Source organism: Bombina bombina, chromosome 5 (assembly GCF_027579735.1).
Source record: "Bombina bombina isolate aBomBom1 chromosome 5, aBomBom1.pri, whole genome shotgun sequence".
Classification (NCBI taxonomy): domain Eukaryota; kingdom Metazoa; phylum Chordata; class Amphibia; order Anura; family Bombinatoridae; genus Bombina; species Bombina bombina.
This window is the reverse complement of record NC_069503.1, coordinates 53,342,841-53,369,995: the sequence shown is the minus strand read 5'-3', so window position 1 is coordinate 53,369,995 and position 27,155 is coordinate 53,342,841. Positions and strand designations below refer to the sequence as shown.

Genomic DNA, 27,155 nt, shown 5'->3' with positions numbered 1-27,155 from the left:
CTTTCAGTTCTTCAAGGGGTTCCGTTTGAACCTCTACATTCCATAGATATCAAGATGTTATCTTGGAAAGTTCTGTTTTTGGTTGCTATTTCTTCTGCTAGAAGAGTTTCTGAGTTATCTGCTCTGCAGTGTAATCCGCCCTATCTGGTGTTCCATTCAGATAAGGTTGTTTTGCGTACTAAACCTGGTTTCCTTCCAAAGGTTGTTTCCAACAAGAATATTAACCAGGAAATAGTTGTGCCTTCTTTGTGTCCGAATCCAGTTTCAAAGAAGGAACGTTTGTTACATAATTTAGATGTAGTACGTGCTTTAAAGTTCTATTTAGAAGCAACAAAGGATTTCAGACAAACGTCTTCTCTGTTTGTCGTATATTCTGGCAAGAGGAGAGGTCAAAAAGCTACTGCTACCTCTCTTTCCTTTTGGCTGAAAAGTATCATCCGATTGGCTTACGAGACTGCCGGACGGCAGCCTCCCGAACGAATCACAGCTCACTCTACTAGGGCTGTGGCTTCCACATGGGCCTTCAAGAACGAGGCTTCTGTTGATCAGATATGTAAGGCAGCGACTTGGTCTTCTCTGCACACTTTTGCCAAATTCTACAAATTTGATACTTTTGCTTCTTCGGAGGCTATTTTTGGGAGAAAGGATTTGCAAGCCGTGGTGCCTTCTGTTTAGGTAACCTGATTGGCTCCCTCCCTTCATCCGTGTCCTAAAGCTTTGGTATTGGTTCCCACAAGTTATGGATGACGCCGTGGACCGGACACACCAATGTTGGAGAAAACAGAATTTATGCTTACCTGATAAATTACTTTCTCCAACGGTGTGTCCGGTCCACGGCCCGCCCTGGTTTTTTTAATCAGGTTTGATGAATTTCTTTCTTTAACTACAGTCACCACGGCACCCTATAGTTTCTCCTTTTTTTCTCCTGTCCGTCGGTCGAATGACTGGGGTGGGCGGAGCCTAGGAGGGACTATATGGACAGCTTTTGCTGTGCTCTTTGCCATTTCCTGTTGGGGAAGAGAATATTCCCACAAGTTATAGATGACGCCGTGGACCGGACACACCGTTGGAGAAAATAATTTATCAGGTAAGCATAAATTCTGTTTTCCTTAAGGCTCGCGCGAAACAGGTGTATACAGCCCCATTCGGGCTGTGATAACTTGGCCCCAAAGGGCTAGATTACAAGTGAGGTGCAAACGATTTTGCGCTAGCGAAATCGCCTTTTCGAAAGCCATATTACAAATCGGCAAATTCGAATGAAAGATTTCCATCTAAAGGGGAGGAGAGTCCACGGCTTCATTCAATTACTGTTGGGAATTGGGAACATGGAAACCAGGAGGAGGCAAAGACACCCCAGCCAAAGGCTTAAATACCTCCCCCACTCCCCTCATCCCCCAGTCATTCTTTGCCTTTCGTCACAGGAGGTGGCAGAGAGGTGCCGGAAATTTGGAGGTCTCTTATGGGGGGGTTCTACCCTTCGCTATGGGAGTGAAGTTTAAGTAGCCCTTTAAGCTTCCCTTCTTGAGGGCCTGGGTGAAAGTTAGATTCCGGAGATGCAGAGGGAGCTTCTCTTTGTTATACCATCCCGACTCAGATTAACAGCTCCTACAGCAATCGCTGTTGACGAGTTTCGAGACAGATTGTTTTCTTCTTTCAAGTCCATGTCAGGAGTGCTGCTATCACGTGTTACACTTGAAGGGCCGTGTTCCTGGTCCATGGTGTTAATTCTGGTAAGATTGTTTCATTTTTTTATACATAATAATAAAACAGAAGACAGGGCAACAGTGTGGCGCCTTTATCTTTATAGAATCAAGGGTTAATATTGCATGTAGGGATATTATTGAATGAGGGGGTATGTACATAATACTGTTTATTGTGTGTTTGCTGCGTTATGTGCGTGGATGCGGCTCTGGCATTTTGTGGCACTAACAGGTTCACTTCCGGGGATTTTGCACTAACTTTTTTTTGCTATGTTTTTCCTTTTCGGCAGGAGCGGTCCTGCTTAGACATCCTTGTGACCGGGTGGGGCTTCTTCACTTCCAATCTGATCTGCAACGGAGGAGACGAAGCGGTTTCTATAGTCCGGGTCATAGGTGCCTGTCTTATCTTAATTATATCTTTATTATAAAGATATGGAGGATTCTGACGCGTTAGAGGGTACTCCCTCTTTAACTAAGTCTTTCTCTTGTAAGATGTATCCAGTCCACGGATTCATCCTTTACTTGTGGGATATTCTCCTTCCCAACAGGAAGTGGCAAAGAGAGCACACAGCAGAGCTGTCCATATAGCTCCCCCTCTAGCTCCACCCCCCAGTCATTCTCTTTGCCGGCTCTAAGCAACAGGGTCTCTCTCTGGAAGGGTAAAGTGAATGTGGTGTTAGATTTTTAGTTTTTTTTCTACAAGCAAAAGTTTGTTATTTTTAAATGGTACCGGTTTGTACTATTTACTCTTCAGCAGAAAAGGGATGAAGATTTCTGCAGAGAGGAAAATGATTTTAGCATGTTGTAACTAAAATCCACTGCTGTTCCCACACAGGACTGAGGAGTACAAGAAAACTTCAATTGGGGGGAACGGTTTGCAGATTAGGCTGCAATAAGGTATGTTCAGTCATTTATTTCTAGACAAGACTGTGATAATGCTAGAAAAGGACTGAGAAGATCCCCATGAGGGAAGGGTAAGCTTTATTCAGAGACTAAGTATGGAATTACAAGCTTACATAACAGGGCTAATTTATGCTGGTTGACACTATTTGATGGGTTGACACTTTTTTATGGCAAACGGTTTTACTTATAAATAACGTGTTTGAGACATTTAGAAGGTCCCTTTGGGTTCTCTTCAGGGGATTGTTACCCACATGGCTAATATTATAACTCCTAGGAGTGTTTATTTAGGCCTCACAGCACCGGAGTAAGGTGGGAGGGGCCTAATTTCACGCCTCAGATGCACAGTTAGACTGACTAGATCTTCAGGCTGTGTTCACATGGTGGCTCCTGCTTTAGTTTGAGGAACCATAAGAAGCTTTTTCCCCAGAAATCTGACTCCTAAGGGAAGGTAGGGCCACAGCAGAGCTGTGGCAAGGTGCTAAATTTGTTTTAACCGGTCTGTTAGCTTACTATTGATCCGGTTTGGGCATTAAGGGGTTAATCGATTTTTTTGCTAGTTGTGCAATCTTACCAATGCTTTAGGTACATACTGTGAAAATTTCAGAAAGTTTTGGTGCATTTTTCACTGTTTTGGAAAATTGTGTGCCTTTTTTATTTCTTAATGGCACAGTAACGTTTTTTTGCAAAGTGTGTTTTTGCTTGATTAAAGTGATTTCTAAGCCTGTTTGTCTTACTACTAGTCTGTTAAACATGTCTGACACCAGGGAAAATCCTTGTTCAATGTGTTTAGAAGCCATGGTGGAACCCCCTCTCAAAATGTGTCCCACTTGTACTGATATGTCTATACACTTTAAAGACCATATTGTTGCACTTAAAAATGTGGCCCAAGATGATTCTCAGACAGAAGGTAATGAGGTTAGCCTGTTGACCTCTCCCCAAGTGTCACAACCAGTTACGCCCGCTCAAGCGACGCCTAGCAACTCTAGCGCGTCTAACTCTTTTACCTTAAAAGATTTGGCGGCAGTTATGGATAATTCCCTCTCAGTATTTTTATCTAAGCTGCCTGTGTTACCTGCAAAGCGTGATAGCTCTGTTTTAAGAACAGATTATGAGCATTCTGACGCTTTAGTAGCCGTATCCGATATACACTCACAACGCTCTGAAATGGGGGCGAGGGATGTGCTGTCTGAGAGAGAAATTTCCGATTCGGGAAAAGTTGCTACTCAGACAGACTCAGATACGTTGGCTTTTAAATTTAAACTAGAACACCTCCGTTTATTACTCAGGGAGGTATTGGTTACTCTGGATGACTGTGACCCTTTGGTTGTCCCAGAGAAATTGTGTAAAATGGACAAGTACCTAGAAGTTCCTGTTTACACTGACGTGTTCCCGGTCCCTAAGAGGATTGCGGATATAGTAACTAGGGAGTGGGATAGACCTGGTATTCCGTTTGTTCCCCCTCCTGTTTTTAAGAAGATGTTCCCCATATCTGACACCACGCGGGACTCATGGCAGACGGTCCCTAAGGTGGAGGGGGCTGTTTCTTCACTTGCTAAACGCACAACTATACCAATTGAGGACAGTTGTGCTTTTAAAGACCCTATGGATAAAAAGTTAGAGGGTTTACTAAAGAAAATTTTTGTTCTTCAAGGTTTTTCTTCTCCAACCTATAGCGTGCATTGTTCCTGTAATTACTGCAGCTGCTTTCTGGTTCGAGGCGCTGGAAGATGCGCTCCAGACGGAGACCTCATATGAGGATATTATGGACAGAATTAAGGCTCTTAAGCTGGCTAATTCTTTTATCACAGATGCCGCTTTCCAACTAGCTAAGTTAGCGGCAAAGAATTCAGGTTTCGCCATTCTGGCGTGCAGGGCGCTATGGCTCAAATCCTGGTCGGCCGATGTGTCGTCAAAATCCAAATTGCTGAACATCCCTTTCAAAGGAAAGACCCTTTTCAGGCCTGATTTGAAGGAGATTATCTCAGAAATCACTGGGGGAAAAGGCCATGCTCTCCCTCAGGACAAGTCCTTTAAGACAAAGAACAAACAAAATAATTTTCGTTCCTTTCAAAATTTCAGGAGCGGTCTCGCTTCATCCTCCCCTGCTGCAAAGCAAGAGGGTAACACTTCACAACCCCCAGGGCAGCCTGGAAACCTTACCAGGGCTGGAACAAGGGTAAACAGGCCAAGAAGCCTGCAGCTGCCTCCAAGACAGCATGAAGGGGTAGCCCCCGATCCGGGACCGGATCTAGTAGGGGGCAGACTCTCTCTCTTCGCTCAGGCCTGGGCAAAAGACGTACATGATCCCTGGGCCTTAGAGATTGTATCCCAGGGATATCTTCTAGAATTCAAGGACTCCCCTCCAAGGGGAAGGTTCCATATTTCTCGTCTGTCTACAGACACGACAAAGAAAGAGGCGTTCTTACGCTGTGTAGAAGACCTACATACAATGGGAGTGATCCACCCAGTTCCAATTGCGGAACAAGGGCTAGGGTTTTACTCAAACCTGTTTGTGGTTCCAAAAAAAAAAAAAAAAAAAGGAACTTTCAGACCAATCCTGGATCTAAAAATTCTAAACAAATTCCTCAGAGTCCTATCATTCAAGATGGAGACCATTCGGACAATCTTACCAATGATCCAGGAGGGTCAATATATGACTACCGTGGATCGTATCTACATATTCCTATCCACAAAGATCACCAGTTCCTCAGGTTTGCTTTTCTGGACTAGCATTATCAGTTCGTGGCTCTTACCTTCGGGTTGGCCACTGCTCCCAGAATTTTCACAAAGGTGCTAGGGTCCCTCCTGGCGGTGCTAAGACCGCGGGGCATAGCAGTGGCGCCTTATCTAGACGACATCTTAATTCAGGCGTCGACTTTCCAAAGAGCCAAGTCTCACACAGGAATTGTATTGGCCTTTCTGAGGTCTCACGGGTGGAAGGTGAACATCAAAAAGAGTTCTCTCTCCCCTCTCACAAGAGTTCCATTCCTGGGAACCCTAATAGACTCGGTAGAAATGAAAATATTTCTGACGGAGGTCAGAAAGTTAAAACTATTAACTACTTGCCGAGCTCTTCATTCCATTCCTCTGCCGTCTGTAGCTCAGTGCATGGAGACAATCGGACTAATGGTAGCGGCAATGGACAGTCCCTTTTGCATGGATACACCTCAGACCACTGCAACTATGCATGCTCAAACAGTGGAATGGGGATTATGCAGATTTGTCTCCTCAAATACAGTTGGACCAGGGGACCAGAGATTCTCTTCTCTGGTGGTTGTCTCAGGATCACCTGTCTCAGGGAATGTGTTTCCGCAGACCAGAGTGGATCATCGTAACGACCGACGCCAGTCTGTTGGGCTGGGGTGCAGTCTTGGACTCCCTGAAAGCTCAGGGCTTATGGTCTCGGGAAGAAGCTCTTCTCCCAATAAACATTCTGGAACTGAGGGCGATATTCAACGCTCTTCAGGCATGGCCTCAGCTTGCTGCGGCCAAATTCATCAGATTTCAGTCGGACAACATCACGACTGTAGCTTACATCAACCATCAAGGGGGAACAAGGAGTCCCCTAGCAATGATGGAAGTAACCAAAATAATCAGGTGGGCGGAGGATCACTCTTGCCACCTCTCAGCAATTCACAACCCAGGAGTAGACAACTGGGAAGCGGACTTTCTAAGTCGTCAGACTTTTCATCCGGGGGAGTGGGAACTCCACCCGGTGGTATTTGCCCAGCTGACTCAGCTATGGGGCACTCCAGAATTGGATCTGATGGTGTCCCGTCAGAATGCCAAACTTCCTCTTTATGGGTCCAGGCCCCGGGATCCCCAGGCGGTGTTGATAGATGCTCTAGCAGCGCCTTGATCCTTCAATCTGGCCTATGTGTTTCCACCGTTTCCTCTCCTTCCTCGTCTGGTTGCCAGAATCAAGCAGGAGAGGGCGTCGGTGATTCTAATAGCACCTGCATGGCCACGCAGGACTTGGTATGCAGACCTAGTGGACATGTCATCCGTTCCACCACGGACTCTGCCAATGAGGCAGGACCTTCTACTTCAAGGTCCTTTCAAACATCCAAATCTAATTTCTCTGCGTCTGACTATTTGGAGATTGAACGCCTAATTCTATCTAAGCGTGGTTTCTCTGAGTCGGTTATCGATACCCTGATTCAGGCTAGAAAGCCTGTCACCAGGAAAATCTACCATACGATTTGGCGAAAATATCTTTGTGGGTGCGAATCCAAGGGTTACTCATGGAGTAAGATTAGGATTCCCAGAATATTGTCTTTTCTCCAAGAAGGATTGGAGAAAGGATTATCAGCTAGTTCCTTAAAAGGACAGATATCTGCTTTGTCTATTCTTTTACACAAACGTCTGGCGGAGGTACCAGACGTTCAAGCGTTTACTCAGGCTTTAGTCAGAATCAAGCCTGTTTATAGACCTGTGGCTCCGCCATGGAGTCTGAATTTAGTTATTTCATTTCTGCAAGGGGTTCCGTTTGAACCTTTACATTCCATAGATATTAAACTTTTATCTTGGAAAGTTTTGTTTTTGGTAGCTATCTCTTCTGCTCGAAGAGTTTCAGAGTTATCTGCTTTGCAGTGTGACTCACCTTACTTGGTGTTCCACGCAGATAAGGTAGTTTTGCATACCAAACCCGGTTTTCTTCCTAAGGTTGTGTCTAATAAGAATATTAATCAGGAAATTGTTGTTCCTTCTCTGTGTCCTAATCCTTCTTCGAAGAAGGAACGTATGTTACACAATCTTGATGTTTTTCGTGCTTTAAAGTTCTATTTACAAGCAACTAAGGATTTCAGACAAACAGCTTCATTGTTTGTCATCTATTCTGGTAAGAGGAGAGGTCAGAAGGCGACTGCTACCTCTCTTTCCTTTTGGCTGAAAAGCATCATCCGTTTGGCCTATGAGACTGCTGGCCAGCAGCCTCCTGAAACAATTACTGCTCATTCTACCAGAGCAGTGGCTTCCACATGGGCTTTTAAAAATGAGGCTTCTGTTGAACAGATTTGTAAGGCAGCGACTTGGTCTTCGCTGCATACTTTTTCCAAATTTTACAAATTCGATACTTTTGCTTCTTTGGAGGCTATTTTTGGGAGAAAGGTTTTACAAGCAGTGGTGCCTTCCATTTAAGGTACCTGTCTTGTTCCCTCCCTTCATCCGTGTCCTAAAGCTTTGGTATTGGTATCCCACAAGTAAAGGATGAATCCGTGGACTGGATACACCATGTAAGAGAAAGTAATTTATCAGGTAAGCATAAATTCAGTTTTTTCCTGTGTTTTTTGTGAGGTTTTGGTAGACCAGCCTGCGCAACTGTGTTCACATGCCTGGGTAAGGCTACGACTTCCAAGCATAAAGGAATGTCTAGCACTACTGAGCCGTCCACCTCTGAGGGTTCTCAGTCCCGTGAGGTGTGTTCCCTAATGGTGTCCCCTATCCCACATGCAGTGCCCCAGGGTCAGACTGTTGCACCTTTGGGGGAGATTGCTTGTCCGCCTGATTCCACAGACCAGCTTGAAATGGCAATCGCTAAGGTGTTCCATGCTTTGCCGCATTCTTCTAAGTGCAAGCGTAGGGCTTTTCAGAGTGGCCCGACCCAGGACCTGTCGCTGTTGGATGCCCCTGTAGGGTGGTACAACAACAAGGCCCATTCTGACGCTTTGGAAGGGTTCCTTTCTGGGTCAGAGTCCACGTCATCTAAACCTTCGGCAGCAGAGGAGCCTGGTTTTAAGTTTAAGATGGAGAACTTTCTTACTAAAACAAGTACTGACTACTTTGGAGGTTACTGAACCGAAGCTTCCAGAAGAGTCCTCCATTCCTAAGTTGGATAAGGTTTACGAGGACAGGGTGGTGCCCCAGACCTTCCCGATTCCTGTCAAGATGGCGAACATTTAAAGAATGAATTGGAGCGATCGGTTCTTCCTTTCCCCTTCTCAATTTAAAAAGCTTTTCCCCATTCCGGAGGCCCAGCTAGAGTTATGGGGGACCATTCCCAAGGTGGATGTGGCCATATCCATGCTCGCTAAGCCCACGACGATTCCTTTAGAGGATAGTTCTTCGTTCAAGGAGCCCATGGACAAAAAGTTGAACATGTTGGGAAAGGCCTCAGTTGCCAGAGCTGCGTCATATTGGTGTGATGCCTTGTTTGATATGATTGAGGGTGAACCCTCTTTCGAGGAGGTACAGGAGAAAATAAAGCCCCTAAATGTAGCCAATTCTTTCATTCTTGACGCCAATATGCAAATTATCTGCCTGAATGCTCAGGTGTCAGGTTTTTCTGTTTTAGCACACAGGGCTCTGTGGCTAAAATCATGGTAAGATCCTTTTCGGTCCAGGCCTGGACTCGATTATATCCATGGTTACGGGAGGCAAGGGAGCCTTCCTTCCCCAGGATAAGAAGGCCAAGTGCCAACAGCCCGCCGCAAAAGCGGACCAACCCAAGGGTGCCTCGAAGCCTGCTCAAGCTTGGAACAAGTCCAAGCAGAACAAGAAGCCCACCGAGACTAAGTCTGCATGAAGGGGCGGCCCCCCGACTGGTCTGCGGACCGAGTGGGGGGCATATTGTCTCTATTCTACAGCGCTTGGTTGCAGGATGTTCAGGACCCCTGGGTTCTGGAGGTTGTCGCCCAGGGTTACAGGATAGGGTTCAAGTCCTCTCTGCCCAGGGGCAGATTCCTCCTGTCAAACCTGTCTTCAAGGCCGGAAAAAAGAAAGAGGCCTTTCTGGGGTGTGTGAGGGATCTCTCCACTCTAGGTGTTATCGTACCAGTACCCCATGCAGAAAGGGGTCTAGGGTACTACTCAAATTTGTTTGTGGTTCCATAGAAGGAGGGCACATTCCACCCGATTCTGGACCTCAAATGTTTAAACAAGTTCCTGTCCGTTCAATCGTTCAAAATGGAAACGATCAGATCCATTCTACCTCTAGTTCAAGAGGGGCAGCTAATGACTTCTATAGACATGAAGGATGCCTACCTTCATTTTCTGATTCACAGGGACCATTTCAGGTTCCTCAGATTTGCCTTTCTGGACCAAAATTTAAAGTTTGTGGCTCTTACCTTTGGCCCCGAGAGTCTTCACAAAGGTTCTGGGGGCTCTTCTAGCGGTTGCAAGATCATGGGGTATTGTGGTGGCACCTTACCTGGACAACATCCTGGTTCAGGCGCTGTCCTTCCTTCTGGCAGAGACCTATACCGGGGGACCGCTGCTTCAGTTACTTCACTCTCATGGTTGGAAGATCAATTCCAAGAAGAGTTCCCTGGTTCCCAGCACCAGGGTGGAGTTTTTGGGCACAATCATAGATTCAGTGGCCATGAAGATGGCGTCTTCCTGTCGGGCCCTTCAGTCTGTAGCGAGGCCCTCCATGGCTCAGTGCATGGAGGTGATATGGCTCATGGTTTCCAGCATGGACATCATTCCATTCGCCAGATTTCATCTCAGACCTCTTCAATTGTGCATGTTGAGACAGTGGAATGGCGATCATACGGATTTGTCACAGCTGATATCCATAGATAAGCGGACTCGGACCTCCCTCTCCTGGTGGATCCGCCCGGATCATCTGTCCAGGGGGACATCCTTCCTGATACCATCCTGTGAGATTGTGACCACGGACGCGAGTGTGGAGGGATGGGGAGCCATTTGGGGTGCCAGGATGGCACAGGGAAAATGCTCTCGGCTGGAGGCTGCTCTTCCAATAAATATTCTGGCACTACAAGCAATCTACAATGCTCTGAAGGCGTGGCCCCGTCTGGGGGGAAATCAAATTCATCAGGTTCCAGACGGACAATATTACCTCCGTGGCTTACATCAACCACCTGTGGGGTACAAGGAGCTCCCTCGCAATGAGGGAGGTGTCTCAGATTCTGGAGTGGGCGGAATCCCATAGCTGTTCGCTCTCAGTGATCCACATCCCAGGTGTGGACAACTGGGAGGTGGATTTTCTCAGCAGGCAAACCTTTCATCCGGGGGAATGGTCTCTTCACCCTGAGGTGTTTGTGGAGATCTGTCGCAGATGGGGGACGTCGGAGATCTATCTCTTGGAGTCAAGGTTGAAGTGCAAGCTTCCCCAATATGTATCGAGGTCAAGGGACCCCCAGGCGGAACTGATAGACGCATTAGTAGTGCCCTGGGGATTCGGTCTCATGTAAATATATTCTCCGTTACCGCTTCTTCCTCGTATAGTGGCTCGTATAAAGCAGGAGAGAGCGTTGTCCATTCTGATTGCTCCTTTGTGGTCGAGGAGGACGTGGTTTGCGGATCTGGTGTTGGTGTCATCCTCTCCACCGTGGAGGTTACCCTGTCACAGGAATCTGTTGTAACAGGGTCCCTTTCTACATCAGAATCTTGATTCTCTGAGGCTGACTGCGTGGAGAATGAACGCCTAGTCTTAGCCAAGAGAAGTTTTTCTGAATGTGTGATTGACACTCTGGTTCAGGCAAGGAAGCCGGTTACTCAAAGCATCTACCATAAGGTGTGAAGAGCTTACTTGTCCTGGTGTGAGAGACATGGATACCCTTGGCATAAAGTGAGGGTACCCAGGATTTTGTCTTTTCTCCAAGAGGGTTTGGAGAAGGGTCTAACCGCTAGTTCCCTGAAGGGTCAGATTTCTGCTTTATCTGTTCTGTTACATAGGAGAGTTGCTGATCTCCCTGAAATTCGTTCTTTTGTTCAGGCCCTGTCTCGAATCAGGCCTGTCTTTAGGCAGTTTGCTCCTCTTTGGAGCTTAAACTTGGTCCTTAAGGTCTTGCAGAAGGTTCCATTTGAACCTATGCATTCTCTTGACATACAAATTTGGTCCTGGAAGGTTCTCTTCCTGTTGGCTATTGCATCGGCATGCAGAGTCTCTTTGCTGGCGGCCTTGCAATATGATCCTCCTTATCTGGTGTTTCATGAAGATAAGGCTGTTCTTCGCATGGGCTTGGGGTTTAATAGTTGTTCCGTCTTTGTGTCCTAACCCCTCTTCTCCTAAGGAGAGGTTACTTCATAATCTGGATGTGGTTCGTGCCTTGAAATTCTATCTTCAGGCTACAAAGGATTTCAGAAAATCTAAATCTCTTTTTAAACATAGTAACATAGTAGATAAGGTTGAAAAAAGACCGAAGTCCATCGAGTTCAACCTATACAAATCTAAAATACTGACAAAAATCTCCAGTTAAGCTTAAATAACCCACTAAAAGGTGACCCATTTAATACTAGCAATCATATCCATAAATTTTGTTTATATACAGAAATGTATCCAGACTATTTTTAAATGTATTTAGGGTATTGGCATTCACTACTTCCTTTGGTAATGAGTTCCACAATTTTATTGCTCTTACAGTGAAAAAACGTTTCCGTTGCAGGAGATTAAATCTCCTTTCCTTCAACCTTTAAATTGTGACCTCTTGGAATAAACAGAGCTTCTGCCATCTCTGTATACGGGCCTTGAATATATTTATCGAAAGTAAGTCACCTCTCAAGCGCCTTTTTTCTAAGGAAAACAGACCCAGTTTGGCTAGCCTCTCCTCCTCATAGGTTAAATTCTCCAATCCCCTTTTTAGCTTTGTGGCCCTTCTCTGAACTTTTTCTAGTTCTGCAATATCTTTTTTTGCAATCGGTCCCCAGAACTGCACTCCATACTCAAGGTGAGGTCTTACCAGGGCTTTATATAGTGACAGAATTATGCTTTCCTCCCTTGAATCAATGCCTCTTTTAATACATGCTAGTATCTTATTAGCCTTTGTAGCCGCTGCCCTGCATTGTGCACCCATCTTTAGCTTATTATCTATTACTACTCCCAAATCCCTTTCCTCCTCTCTTTGGCTAAGTCCATACTTCTAATTTTTGCAGATCCCTTTGTAACGAAAGTTCATCCTGCTCTGACCTAATGACCTTACTTAACTTAGTATCATCTGTCGCTATTTAATCCTTGCTGCAAGTCATTTATAAAAATATTAAAAAGAACAGGGCCCAGTACTGATCCCTGGGGAACTCCATTGATTACCTTTGTCCAATCTGAGTATGATCCATTTACTACTACTCGTTGCTCCCTATCTTTTATCCAGTTATTTATCCATGAGCTAACATTTTTAGCTATTCCCAGTCCCTTTATTTTATGCATTAATCTCTCATGTGGCACTGTATCAAATGCCTTTGCAAAATCTAAGTATATCACATCAACTGATTCCCCTTTATCTATATTTTTACTTATTTTTTGTTGTATATTAAGGGAAGCGCAGGGGTCAGAGGGCTTCTGCCACTTCTTTGTCTTTTTGGCTGAGGAGCCTGATCCGCCTGGCATATGGGACAGCGGGACATAAGCCTCCTCAGAGGATCACGGCTCATTCCACTAGAGCAGTGGCTTTGTCTTTGGCCTTCAAGAATGAGACCTCTATGGAGCAGATTTGTAAGAGCTTGGGTATATGTTCCCAATAGTAATTGAATAAAGCAGTGGACTCTCCTCCCCTTTAGATGGAAAACATAAATTATGCTTGCCTGATAATTTTATTTCCATCATGGGGAGGAGAGTCCATGGCTCTAGCCCGTATCTCTGGTGGGCGGCCCTAAATTTAATCTATTCTTCTGGCACCATTTATACCCTGATAAATAAATTGATAAAATCAATAAATATAGTCGTATGGTCATGCATATGCATTATGCTGAGTCGCCATACTTACAGTTAGTGAGCTGTAACCTATCATTTATGGAATAAACCTTAACCTATCTTATGGTCAATGAACCACTCTCCTATTAGTTTTGCAGGTTGCACTGTCCCATGTTTATTTATTTATTTTTTCAGTTGTTGTTGGGAAATTCCTATACCTCCAGGTGTTTTGACCAGGTAGATCTTACTGTTATAGGTTTATGTTAAAGTGATGCTTACCTACCCATATCAAAGGGCATTCTAAATCCATTCAGCCTCCAATACAACTTACAAAGCAGTTACATACAGCTGCCTTTTATTTATTTATGCTATCACCTGGTCTGCTCCCTGTATACTTTGAATAGGTGTTACTCCACTGTTCTATATCCAAGATGGAGTGGATTACTTTGATAGTTGAGCTGATAGATTGTACAACCCATAAGGTTATCCCCTGCAACCCCTCCCTTGTTTTAAGCCCTTAATTTCTAATAGCGGCAACATATACAGTACAATAAGTTTTTTTTCCCATTATTTTTCTTACACTAAGTTGATGTAATTAACAACATTAGAATATCAATATACATACTAAAGCGATAATCTAGCCTAGTAAAAACATAAATAAACGAGGTTCTTGTCTGGAGACCCAAAAGTGGTTTCCTCTATTAGCAATGGTCTCCCATACAATTTTTTTAATGCAAATTTCTGAGGTCCAAGAGTGACCTCTGGTATCAGCTCGGAGGCTCTCCAGAATATTAGGCATTCTATCTGTATACTATATCTCTAAAATGTTCTTTTGATATATACTATGTATTTATGGATTTGTACCATGTGAAGTTTACAGGACATCATTATTATGTTTGTTTTTTTGTCCCATGTTTGCCTTACTTTGAACCTCAATAAAAACAAAATAAAAAAAAGATTATATAATATTTGTAAAGTTGTGATATGGCCCCACTTAAATAGATTTTCTAACGTTATGTTGTATAGATCTGGGAATATTCATATTTAAAGGTAATTATAGCACTCAGAGAGCTAACTGTACTAAATGCTTGTGCTGAATCAATAGCACATATGTAATAACCTAAACAGCTGATCTGTATCACATGAATTTTTATGCGTGCCTTTAATTATACCATACGTACAGTTAATCAGAACCATTATTTATTATTATCTGTCTAAACCATTTAATATACTTTTTACAGACAGAGCCAAAGAACTGAGCAATATCAGGTATTGATGTAGCTGGAGTGAATAAGGGAACCTTCTTCCTGAGTACAGACATTGGAGCCTGTTATCAGCATGAACTCATATGTGTTAGGTGAGTAAAATAGATATTATGCTGACTTTAATTACTGGGAAAATAGAATAGATCACTCATTAAACAAATATAAACTATTATATTTATATCTGCATCTTTAAGAAAATTTGTGTCAGTGACGTTATAAAGAAGGAGCAACCCCCATTGGGCAGAGGAGGAGGGTAAAAAATACTACTCCCTCCTCTGTCCTTTTAGACAGATCATGTCCAACAACTGCATAACCTCACCCCCTGACCTGGTTCATTACTCAGAACACCTGTAACTCCATCTTCCCCTGCCCTGACCTCGCTCATCCATAACTACTCTTATGCCTACCTTGTTCCCATTTGTGGAACACCCACAACTCCCCCAGTGTTCCCCACCCCATAACCACCACTGATTTGTGTGCTTAATTTTACAGTGAGTATTATTAAACTAATAACGTTTTTGGCTGTTTATATAAATAGAACCACAGCTGAAAGCTTAAGATTATCATAAGGTCACTGCTTCTTACCCTCTCAAAACATCTCACACTGATAATTAGTCTGTGATGATTAAGACTGGGTGAGCATGAGCCGTGCAGAGCTGTATGTGCATTTGCTTGTGCAATGTTAAATGAGGATGGTGGATGCCACCTCTCTTTCCCAGAATACAGATGTATTTCTTCCCTGGCTGAGAACATTATCCACACGCACCTTGTTTAATGCAGTCCTATAATGTCTTTTCATCAGTAATCAGTAATTTAGTTTACTATGATGTAGTAATGTTTACATTCTAGTCATCCTTTTTTAATTTGTGATTTACAGGTAAATAAATTTAAAAATACATAACGGAAGATATTTTTTGAGTATAAAAAATGTTTTTTAATTCAGATGAATTATATTATAAAGAATAAACATTCTTATTTTTCTTTATTCCATTTCTTTTTATGTAGACAAACACATGAATAGTTCATATCCATCCTTCACTATAGGAAGCAACAGAATGATACCGCAAACTCTAAAAGTCTTAGACACTAATGACTATTCACAAACATTGGGGATATCACAGCAGCTATTTAAAGAAAATGGTGAATTGGCAGGAACCGTGAAGCAATCATTATGTACAGAGAGTAATTTAGTAATCAAACAAGAGGACAACATTTATGAGTTATCTAGTGAAATTATTATCCCAGAGGATACACCACACACATTTACTGAGTTTTCAAAACCTATTAAAGAAGGGAAAAGTCTACAGTCTAGCCAAATGATTCATACAAAGGAGAAATCTTTCAAATCTACAAAATGTCAGAAAAGCTTTAGATGGGAGTCTCCTCTACTAGAACATTACAAAATTCACACAGGTGAGAAACCACTCACATGTCCTGAGTGCGGCAAATGCTTTACACAAATGGATCATCTGAAAACTCATAAAAAGATTCACACCGGAGAAAAGCCGTTCACATGTACAGAGTGTGGAAAAAGTTTTACACAAATGTATTGTCTGAAAACTCATGAAATGATTCACACAGGAGAAAATCCTTTCACATGTAGAGTGTGTGGAAAATGTTTCACAGAAAAGTGTAGTCTGAAAACTCATGAAAGAAGTCACACAGGAGAAAAGCCGTTCACATGTACAGAGTGTGGAAAACGTTTTACACACAAGAGTGATCTGAAAAAGCATAAAAGGAGTCACACAGGAGAAAAGCCTTTCACATGTACAGAATGTGGAAAAAGTTTTACACGTATGAATAATCTGAAAACTCATGAAAGGATTCATACAGGAGAAAAGCCGTTTACATGTACAGAGTGTGGAAAATGTTTTACACACAAGAGTGATCTGAAAAAGCATGAAAGGATTCACACAGGAGAAAAGCCTTTCACATGTACAGAGTGTGGAAAAAGTTTTATACGCAATAGTTATCTGAAAATTCATGAAAGGATTCACACAGGAGAAAAGCCTTTCACATGTACAGAGTGTGGAAAAAGTTGTACACACAAGAGTGATCTGAAAATTCATGAAAGGATTCACACAGGAGAAAAGCCTTTCACATGTGCAGAGTGTGGAAAAAGTTTTACACATATACATTGTCTGAAAATTCATGAAAGGATTCACACAGGAGAAAAGCCTTTCACATGTGCAGAGTGTGGAAAAAGGTTTACACGAATAGATAATCTGAAAGCTCATGAAAGGAGTCACACAGGGGCAAAGCCTTTTACATGTAAAGAGTGTGGAAAATGTTTTACAGGAAAGAATAATCTGAAAACTCATGAAAGGATTCACACAGGAGAAAAGCCTTTCACATGTACAGAGTGTGGAAAAAGTTTTACACATATGAACAATCTGAAAACTCATGAAAGGAGTCACACAGGAGAAAAGCCTTTCACATGTACAGAGTGTGGAAAAAGTTTTACACAAAAGAGTGATCTGAAAACTCATGAAAGGAGTCACACAGGAGAAAAGCCTTTCACATGTACAGAGTGTGGAAAAAGTTTTACACATATGAATTATCTGAAAACTCATGAAAGGATTCACACAGGAGAAAAGCCTTTCACATGTACAGAGTGTGGAAAAAGTTTTACACATATACATTGTCTGAAAATTCATGAAAGGATTCACACAGGAGAAAAGCCTTTCACATGTACAGAGTGTGGAAAAAGTTTTACACAAAATAGTAATCTGAAAAAGCATGAAAGGAGTCACACAGGAGAAAGCGTTTCACATGTACAGAGTGTGGGAAAAGTTTTACACATATAAATTGTCTGAAAACTCATGAAATAATTCACAAGGGAAGAAACCTTTCACATGTTTATAAAGTAGAAAAAAGGTTTTCCATTTAAAGGGAAGGAGAGTCCTCGGCTTCATTCATTACTAGTGGGAATTAAGAACCTGGCCACTGGGAGGCAGCAAAGACACCACAGCCAAAGGCTTAAATACCTCCCCCACTCCCCTCATCCCCCAGTCATTCTTTGTCTTTCATTACAGGGGGTGGCAGAGAGGTGCTGGAAAATCGGAGGTCTCCCCTCTTGTAAGGTGTATCCAGTCCACGGATTCATCCATTACTTGTGGGATATTCTCCTTCCCAACAGGAAGCTGCAAGAGGATCACCCACAGCAGAGCTGTCTATATAGCTCCTCCCCTAACTGCCACCTCCCAGTCATTCTCTTGCAGCTCTCGACAAGGGAAGCAGCTAGAGAGATGTGGTGCATTAATGTAGTTTATCTTCAATCAAAAGTTTGTTATTTTCAAATGGTACCGGAGTTGTACTATTTTAGCCTCAGGCAGAAAGTTGAAGAAGAGTCTGCCTGTGGTCTTTGATGATCTTAGCAGGTTGTAACTAAGATCCTTTGCTGTTCTCACACATAACTGAAGAGATGGGTAACTTCAGCTGGGGGAATAGCGTGCAGGGTCTCCTGCTCTGAGGTATGTGCAGTTTTAAATTTTTCTAGAGAAATGATAAGCTAGAAAATGCTGCAATACCGGATTTATTTAAGGTAAGCCTGATTACAGTGATTTAATAACGACTGGTATCATGCTTGCTGTAAAGGGTAATATTTTTATTATTTACTCACATTACTGAATAGATATAACGTTTGCTTGAGGTGTATACACGTTTATTTCATATTGGTGATAAAACTTTATTCTGGGGCCCAGTTTTTCCACATGGCTGACTAGATTTTGCCTAGGGATAGTTTTTTAAGGCCCTCTCACTGTGAGTACAGGTTGGGAGGGGCCTATTTTCCATTAGTTTTTGCAGCTTGAGACATCCAGCTTCCCTGAAGGAGTCCCCTGAAAATGTAGGACCTCTCTAAGGGGTTTTTGTGCCTTCCAAATTCGTTGTATGGGCAGGTAGGGCCACAGTAGAACTGTGGCAGTTTGTTGTGACTGTTTAAAAACGTTTACAGGTATACCTCACTTTACAGCGATTCGCTAATACAGCGCTTTGTGGAGCTGAAGTTCAACCTCCAAGGATTTTGAAACAGTGCTGTAATCTTTGTGTGATTGCGAGAAAAGTTACTTGCACCATTTTGTTATGTGCAGTTCACTCTGTTTACAGCATTACAGTGCAATCTGTGTCTCAGTGCTATAGTCTGGCAAATTTTACTACAGTAATTGTCACTATTTTACAGGTACAGTATTTATTGAATACTAATTGAATACTGTGCCGTGCTACTGTTAAACTAAACATAGCACTATTGCACCCCTAATATATGTTAGTTTAAACACACTGGCAAGTGAAAAGAAAGCTAAAACTGCCTTGTTTCACTTTAAGGCGCTTTTCACTTTACAGCGGGGCTCCGGTCCCTAACCCGCTGTATGAGCGGAGTATACCTGTATATCGTTTTTTTGATCCGGTTTTGAAACTAAGGGGTTAATCATCCATATGCAAGTGGGTGCAATGCTCTTTCAGCCTATTATACACACTTTAAAGATTTCGTAAGAGTTACTGCTTTTTTCACTGTTTTAGCAGTTTCTGTGATTGTTTTTTTCTCTTAAAGGCACAGTACCGTTTTTATTTTTTGCTTGTTCACAGTTATTAAAGTGTTTTCCAAGCTTGCTGGTCTCATTACTAGTCTGTTTAAACATGTCTGACATAGAGGAAACTCATTGTTCATTATGTTTAGAAGCCATTGCGGAACCCCCTCTTAGAATGTGTACCAAATGCACTGATTTTACTATAGATTACAAAGACCATATTCTGGCTTTAAAAAATTTATCACCAGAAAAAATTGACAAGGAGGAAGTTATGCCGTCTAACTCTCCCCACGTGTCAGATCCTATAAATCCCGCTCAGGGGACGCCAAGTACATCTAGCGCGCCCATTGCGTATACCTTGCAAGACATGGCGGCAGTTATGAATCGTACCCTTACAGAGGTATTATCTAAACTGCCAGGATTGCAAGGAAAGTGAGACAGCTCTGGGACTAGAATAAATACAGAGCTCTCTGACGCTTTAGTAGCTATCTATGATACACCCTCACAATATAATGAAGCTGAAGCAGGGGAGCTTCAATCTGTGGGTGATTTTTCTGATTCAGGGAAGATACTTCAATCTGATTCTGATATGTTTACATTTAAATTTAAGCTTGAACACCTCTGCGTATTGCTCAGGGAGGTTTTAGCAACTCTGCACGACTGTGACACTATTGTAGTCCCAGAGAAATTATGTAGATTGGATAAATACTATGCAGTACCTACTTACACTGATGTTTTTCCAATCCCTAAAAGGTTTTCTGAAATTATTACTAAGGAATGGGATAGACCAGGTGTACCGTTTTCTCCCCCTCCTGTTTTTAAAAAGATGTTTCCTATAGACGCCGCTATACGGGACTTATGGCGGAGGGAGCAGTTTCTACTCTAGCTAAGCGTACCACTATCCCTGTCGAGGACAGTTGTGCTTTTCTAGATCCAATGGATAAAAAATTATAGGGTTACCTTAAGAAAATTTTTATTCAACAAGGTTTTATTCTCCAGCCTCTTGCATGCATTGCCCAAGTCACTGCTGCCGCGGCTTTCTGGTTTGAGTCCTTAGAGGAGGCTCTACAGGTTGAAACCCCATTGGAAGATATTATTGACAAGCTTAGGGCCCTTAAGCTAGCCAATTCATTTGTTTCTGACGCCGTTGTTCATTTAACCAAGCTAACAGCTAAAAAATCAGGTTTTGCTATTCAGGCGCGTAGGGCGCTATGGCTTAAATCCTGGTCAGCTGACGTGACTTCAAAGTCTAAACTTCTCAACATTCCCTTCAAAGGACAGATCCTATTCGGGCCTGTACTGAAGGAGATAATTTCTGACATCACTGGAGGAAAAGGTCACGCCCTTCCTCAAGACAGGTCCAACAAATTAAGGACCAAACAGTCTAGTTTTCGGCCCTTTCGAAACTTCAAGAGTGGCGCAGCTTCAACTTCCTCTAACACAAAACAAGAGGGAACTTTTGCCCAGTCTAAGCCGGTCTGGAGACCTAACCAGGCTTGGAACAAGGGGAAACAGGCCAAGAATCCTGCTGCTGCCTCTAAAACAGCATGAAGGAGCAGCCCCCGATCCGGAAACGGATCTAGTAGGGGGCAGACTCTCTCTCTTCGCCCAGGCTTGGGCAAGAGATGTCCAGGATCCCTGGGCATTGGAAATTGTGTCCAAGGGTTATCTTCTGGAATTCAAAACCTCTCCCCCAAAAGGGAGATTTCATCTCTCACTTTTATCTGCAAACCAGATAAAGAGAGAAGCATTCTTACGTTGTGTTCAAGACCTCCTAGTTATGGGAGTGATCCACCCAGTTCCGCAGGAGGAACAGGGACAAGACTTTTATTCAAATCTGTTTCTTGTTCCCAAGAAAGAGGGAACATTCAGACCAATCTTAGATCTCAAGATCTTAAACAAATTTCTCAGAGTCCCATCCTTCAAGATGGAGACTATTCGATCCATCTTTCCTATAATCCAGGAGGGTCAATACAGGCACTACCAGTTTGTGGCTCTTCCCTTCGGGTTTGCCACGGCACCAAGAATCTTTACAAAGGTTCTAGGGTCCCTTCTAGCAGTCCTAAGGCCGCGGGCTATAGCAGTAGCCCCTTACTCAGACGACATTCTGATACAGGCGTCGACTTTTCAAGTTGCCAGGTCTCACACGGACATTGTTCTGGCATTTCTGAGGTCGCATGGGTGGAAAGTGAATGAAGAAAAAAGTTCTCTATCCCCTCTCACAAGAGTTTCCTTCCTAGAAACTCTGATAGATTCTGTAGAAATCAAGATTTACCTGACAGAGGCCAGGTTGTCAAAACTTCTAAATTCCTGCCGTGTTCTTTATTCTACTTCTCGCCCTTCAGTGGCTCAGTGTATGGAAGTAATCAGCTTAATGGTAGCGGCAATGGACATAGTGCCGTTTGCCCGCCTACATCTCAGACCGCTGCAACTCTGCATGCTCAGTCAGTGGAATGGGGATTACACAGATTTGTCCCCTCTACTAAATCTGGATCAAGAGACCAGGGATTCTCTTCTCTGGTGGTTATCTCGGGTCCATCTGTCCAAGGGTATGACCTACTGCAGGCCAGATAGGACAATAGTAACAACAGATGCCAGCCTTCTGGGCTGGGGTGCAGTCTGGAACTCCCTGAAGGCTCAGGGCTTGTGGACTCTGGAGGAGACACTCCTTCCGATAAACAATTTGGAACTAAGAGCGATATTCAATGCTCTTCAGGCTTGGCCTCAGCTAGCTGCGGTCAGTTTCATCAGATTTCAGTCGGACAACCTCACGACTGTAGCTTACATCAACCATCAAGGGGGAACAAGGAGTTCCCTAGCAATGTTGGAGGTTTCAAAAATAATTCTATGGGCAGAGGTTCACTCTTGCCATCTATCAGCTATCCATATCCCAGGAGTAGAGAACTGGGAGGCGGATTTTCTAAGTCGGCAGACTTTTCATCAGGGGGAGTGGGAACTCCATCCAGAGGTGTTTGCACAGTTGATTCAACTTTGGGGCAAACCAGAACTGGATCTCATGGCATCTCGTCAGAATGCCAAGCTTCCTTGTTACGGGTTCAGGTCCAGGGATCCCAAGGCAGCGCTGATAGATGCTCTAGCAGCGCCTTGGTCTTTCAACCAGGCTTATGTGTTTCCACCGTTTCCTCTGCTCCCTCATCTGATTGCCAAGATCAAGCAGGAGAGAGCTTCGGTGATTTTGATAGCTCCTGCGTGGCCACGCAGGACTTGGTACACAGATCTGGTGGACATGTCATCCTTTCCACCTTGGACTCTGCCGCTGAGGCAGGACCTTCTACTTCAAGGTCCCTTCAAACATCCAAATCTAATTTCTCTGCGTCTGACTGCTTGGAGATTGAACGCTTGATTTTGTCAAAACGTGGTTTTTCCGAGTCGTTCATTGATACCTTAATTCAGGCTCGAAAGCCTGTCACCAGGAAAATCTATCATAAGATATGGTGTAAATATCTTCAATGAACATTAAGAACAGGAAAGCAAAATATATAGGCCTAGATTTGGAGTTCGGCGGTAGCCGTCAAAACCAGCGTTAGAGGCTCCTAACGCTGGTTTTGGCCGCCCGCTGGTATTTGGAGTCAGTGATTAAAGGGTCTAACGCTCACTTTTCAGCCGCGACTTTTCCATACCGCAGATCCCCTTACGTCAATTGCGTATCCTATCTTTTCAATGGGATCTTTCTAACGCTGGTATTTAGAGTCGTTTCTGAAGTGAGCGTTAGAGCTCTAACGACAAAACTCCAGCCGCCTGAAAATAGCAGGAGTTAAGAGCTTTCTGGCTAACGCCGGTTCATAAAGCTCTTAACTACTGTACCCTAAAGTACACTAACACCCATAAACTACCTATGTACCCCTAAACCGAGCTCCCCCCACATCGCCGCCACTCGATTAAAATTTTTAACCCCTAATCTGCCGACCGCCACCTACGTTATACTTATGTACCCCTAATCTGCTGCCCCTAACCCCGCCGACCCCTGTATTACATTTATTAACCCCTAACCTGCCCCCCACAACGTCGCCGCCAGCTACTTAAAATAATTAACCCCTAATCTTCCGACCGCAAAGCCCTGCCACCTACGTTATCCCTATGTACCCCTAATCTGCTACCCCTAACACCGCCGACCCCTATATTATATTTATTAACCCCTAATCTGCCCCCCTCAACGTCGCCGACACCTGCCTACACTTATTAACCCCTAATCTGCCGAGCGGACCTGAGCGCTACTATAATAAAGTTATTAACCCCTAACCCGCCTCACTAACCCTATCATAAATAGTATTAACCCCTAATCTGCCCTCCCTAACATCGCCGACACCTACCTTCAATTATTAACCCCTAATCTGCCGAGCGGAGCTCACCGCTATTCTAATAAATTGATTAACCCCTAAAGCTAAGTCTAACCCTAACACTAACACCCCCTAACTTAAATATAATTTACATCTAACGAAATAAATTAACTCTTATTAAATAAATGATTCCTATTTAAAGCTAAATACTTACCTGTAAAATAAATCCTAATATAGCTACAATATAAATTATAATTATATTATAGCTATTTTAGGATTAATATTTATTTTACAGGCAACTTGGTATTTATTTTAACTAGGTACAATAGCTATTAAATAGTTAAGAACTATTTAATAGTTACCTAGTTAAAATAATAACAAATTTACCTGTAAAATAAATCCTAACCTAAGATATAAATAAACTACCTACAATTACCTACAATTAACCTAACACTACACTATCAATAAATTAATTAAACACAATTGCTACAAATAAATACAATTAAATAAACTAGCTAAAGTACAAAAAATAAAAAAGAACTAAGTTACAAAAAATAAAAAAATATTTACAAACATAAGAAAAATATTACAACAATTTTAAACTAATTACACCTACTCTAAGCCCCCTAATAAAATAACAAAGCCCCCCAAAATAAAAAATTCCCTACCCTATTCTAAATTAAAAAAGTTACAAGCTCTTTTACCTTACCAGCCCTGAACAGGGCCCTTTGCGGGGCATGCCCCAAGAATTTCAGCTCTTTTGCCTGTAAAAGAATAAATACAATACCCCCCCCCCCCCAACATTACAACCCACCACCCACATACCCCTAATCTAACCCAAACCCCCCTTAAATAAACCTAACACTAAGCCCCTGAAGATCTTCCTACCTTGTCTTCACCATCCAGGTATCACCGATCCGTCCTGGCTCCAACATCTTCATCCAACCCAAGCGGGGGTTGGCGATCCATAATCCGGTGCTGAAGAGGTCCAGAAGAGGCTCCAAAGTCTTCCTCCTATCCGGCAAGAAGAGGACATCCGGACCGGCAAACATCTTCTCCAAGCGGCATCTTCGATCTTCTTCCATCCGGTGCGGAGCGGGTCCATCTTGAATCAGGCGACGCGGATCCATCCTCTTCTTCCGTTGTCTTCCGACTAATGACGGTTCCTTTAAGGGACGTCATCCAAGATGGCGTCCCTCGAATTCCGATTGGCTGATAGGATTCTATCAGCCAATCGGAATTAAGGTAGGAATTTTCTGATTGGCTGATGGAATCAGCCAATCAGAATCAAGTTCAATCCGATTGGCTGTTTTGGAGCCTAACGCAGCATTTGTTTGAACTCTCGATACCAGAGTTAAATTTATGGTGCGGCCAGAAAAAAGCCAGCGGAGCGTTAACAGCCCTTTTACCGCCAAACTCCAAATCTAGGCCTTAGTTTTCTGAATTATTGTGTCTATTGATTGTTACGTTAAAGTCCATTTAAAAAAAAATAAAAAATATATTCAGTGGAGGTCAAATGTTTCCTATCTTGAGTGGAGCTCCAGTTTGGCACAAGTTTGTTTGCCATATAAAGCGTTGGTTCAGGCTTAGAACATATATCCACACAGAAATGAGTGTCGCAAATCATTTTAAACCTTTTTAAATACAAGTTACTTTTAAAAAAAGGTAAAATATATTCAGTGGCAAGGTTGGCACAAGTTTGTTTGCCATATAAAGCATTGGGTCAGGCTTAGAACTTAAAAATATGAAGTGGTTCATGCCCTGTATATATGCACACAGAAATGAATGACTCATCGGATTTCAACCCTTTTTAAATACCAGTTTAAATACCAGTTACTTATTCAGAAAATGTAAAATATATGAAGTGGCCAGGTTGGCACAAAAAAATTGCTATAAAAAGCATTGGGCACGGCTGAAAATATGTATATTCTATGAAGATGTTCATGCCGAGTATATATCATCACAGAAATAAGTGACCAAAAGGATTTTAACACTTAAAATACCAGTTACTTATTCAGAAAAGGTAAAATATATGAAGTGGCAAGGTTGGCACCAGATTGTTTGATATAAAAAGCATTGTGACAGGCTGAAAACATGTATATCCTATAGAGAGGCTTATGCCATGTATATAAGCACACATTAATGAGCGTTCCAAAGGATTTTAAAAGTTTTTAAATACTAATTACTTATTTAGAAAAGGTAAAATATATGAAATGGCAAGGTTGCCTGCAATTTTTTTGCTATAAAAAGCGTTGGGCCAGGTTGATAACATGTCTATTCTATAATGGGGTTCATGCCCTGTATATATCCACACATAAATTAGTGGGCCAAATGATTTTAACCCTTTTTAAATACCTTTACTTAAGATAAGATAAAATATATGAAGTTGCAAAGTTGGCACCAGATTGTTTGCATTGGGCCATGCTGAAAATATTTGTCTATTCTATGATGAAGTTCATGCCGAGTATTTATCATCACAAAAATGAGTGACCCAAAAGGATTTTAACCCTTTTAAAATAACTGTTTATTATTCATAAAAGGTAAAATATATGAAGTAGCAAGGTTGTGACCAATGTTTTCCATAAAGAGCGTTGGGCAAGTCTGATAACATGTCTGTCCTATGATGGGGTTCATGCCGTGTATATATCCACAAATAAATAAGGGGCTAAAAGGATTTTAACTCTTTTTAAAATAACAGTTACTTTTTGAAAACATAACCAAATTTGTTCCAAATTTGCTATCTGTTTATTGCAATACTAGTGTTAAAGTCTGTGTAGACGATCAAAAATGTGTCCAACTTACTAACCACTCCCTTATTTACCCACCTCTCCCTCCAAGAACCTTTGCCTACCATCTGACCCCCCCATCCACTCAGATCTCCTCTCTCTTATCCCCCCTCCCTCTTTCACCCTCCCTGCCACTTTCAACATCTAATTTTCTGCAGCGCAGAGGTACCACCCGCTCCCGTCTATATCTATCACCAATCCCTCTATCTCTATCACTATCTATATATCCCTCTATTGCTGTGTCCATCTATCCCTATCCGTCTATCCCTCTATCTCTATTCCTCTATCTCTATCCCTATCTCCCTATACCTATATCTATTTATCTCTATCCATCTATCACTATCCTTCTATCCCTATCTTAACATATTTTTTTTATGCAGCGCAGTGGTCCCAGCCCCTCCAGCGATGGGGCTCCCACCTGCCTCCCTCCTTACCCTCCCACGCCACCGATTGGCACCACCGCTGCACAATACAGAAAGGGACACAGATTGCAGAAATGCCTCAATATTGAGGCATAGTGCATTACCATTTTCGAAGCAACCATTGCAGAGAGGACCAGTGATGGTGCCGATCGTTGGTGGCATGCGAAGGATAGGAGGGAGGCAGGTGGGTGGCCCATCACTGGAGGTAGGAGGAAGAAGGCGGTAGGGTGTGTGAGAGGGGCAGGAGCGGGTGGGAATGCTTATACTACGGAAAAAGTTGGAAGCTGGAAGGAGGGAGAGGGGGATAATAGATTAGTAAAAAAAACTGGGAGAGGGTAGAGTGGTAGGGGAATGAGGGTGGGCAAATACACTACAGATTTTATTTTATATATCTACTGTATATAAAAAAAATAAAAGCAAATAAATATTAGCTACTGGCAGACAGCTGAAAGTACATAACATGTACGCTAAAAGGTAGAAGGGGGGGGTAGAGAGCTGTTTGGGGGGGGGGGGGTCTGAACAAAGGAGATCCCAGAGAAGCATTTACAACCATTTGTGCTATAATTGCACAAGCTGTTTGTTCAGTGATAAACCCAAAGTTTGTGAAAAAGTAAAAGATTTTTTTTATTTGATTGCATTTGGCGGTGAAATGGTAGCATGAAATATAG

General features: G+C 42.8%; 1 protein-coding gene across 1 annotated transcript in view; it reads left to right on the top strand.

Annotated features, from left to right (window-relative positions):
* Positions 1–27,155, top strand: part of LOC128661300 (uncharacterized) — a 370,282-nt gene that overhangs the window by 235,176 nt on the left and 107,951 nt on the right. Inside the window, exon 6 of the mRNA XM_053715570.1 lies at positions 15,466–17,259. Within this exon, the coding sequence (XP_053571545.1) occupies positions 15,466–17,259 (1,794 nt within the window). The remainder of the gene's footprint in view (positions 1–15,465; positions 17,260–27,155) is intronic.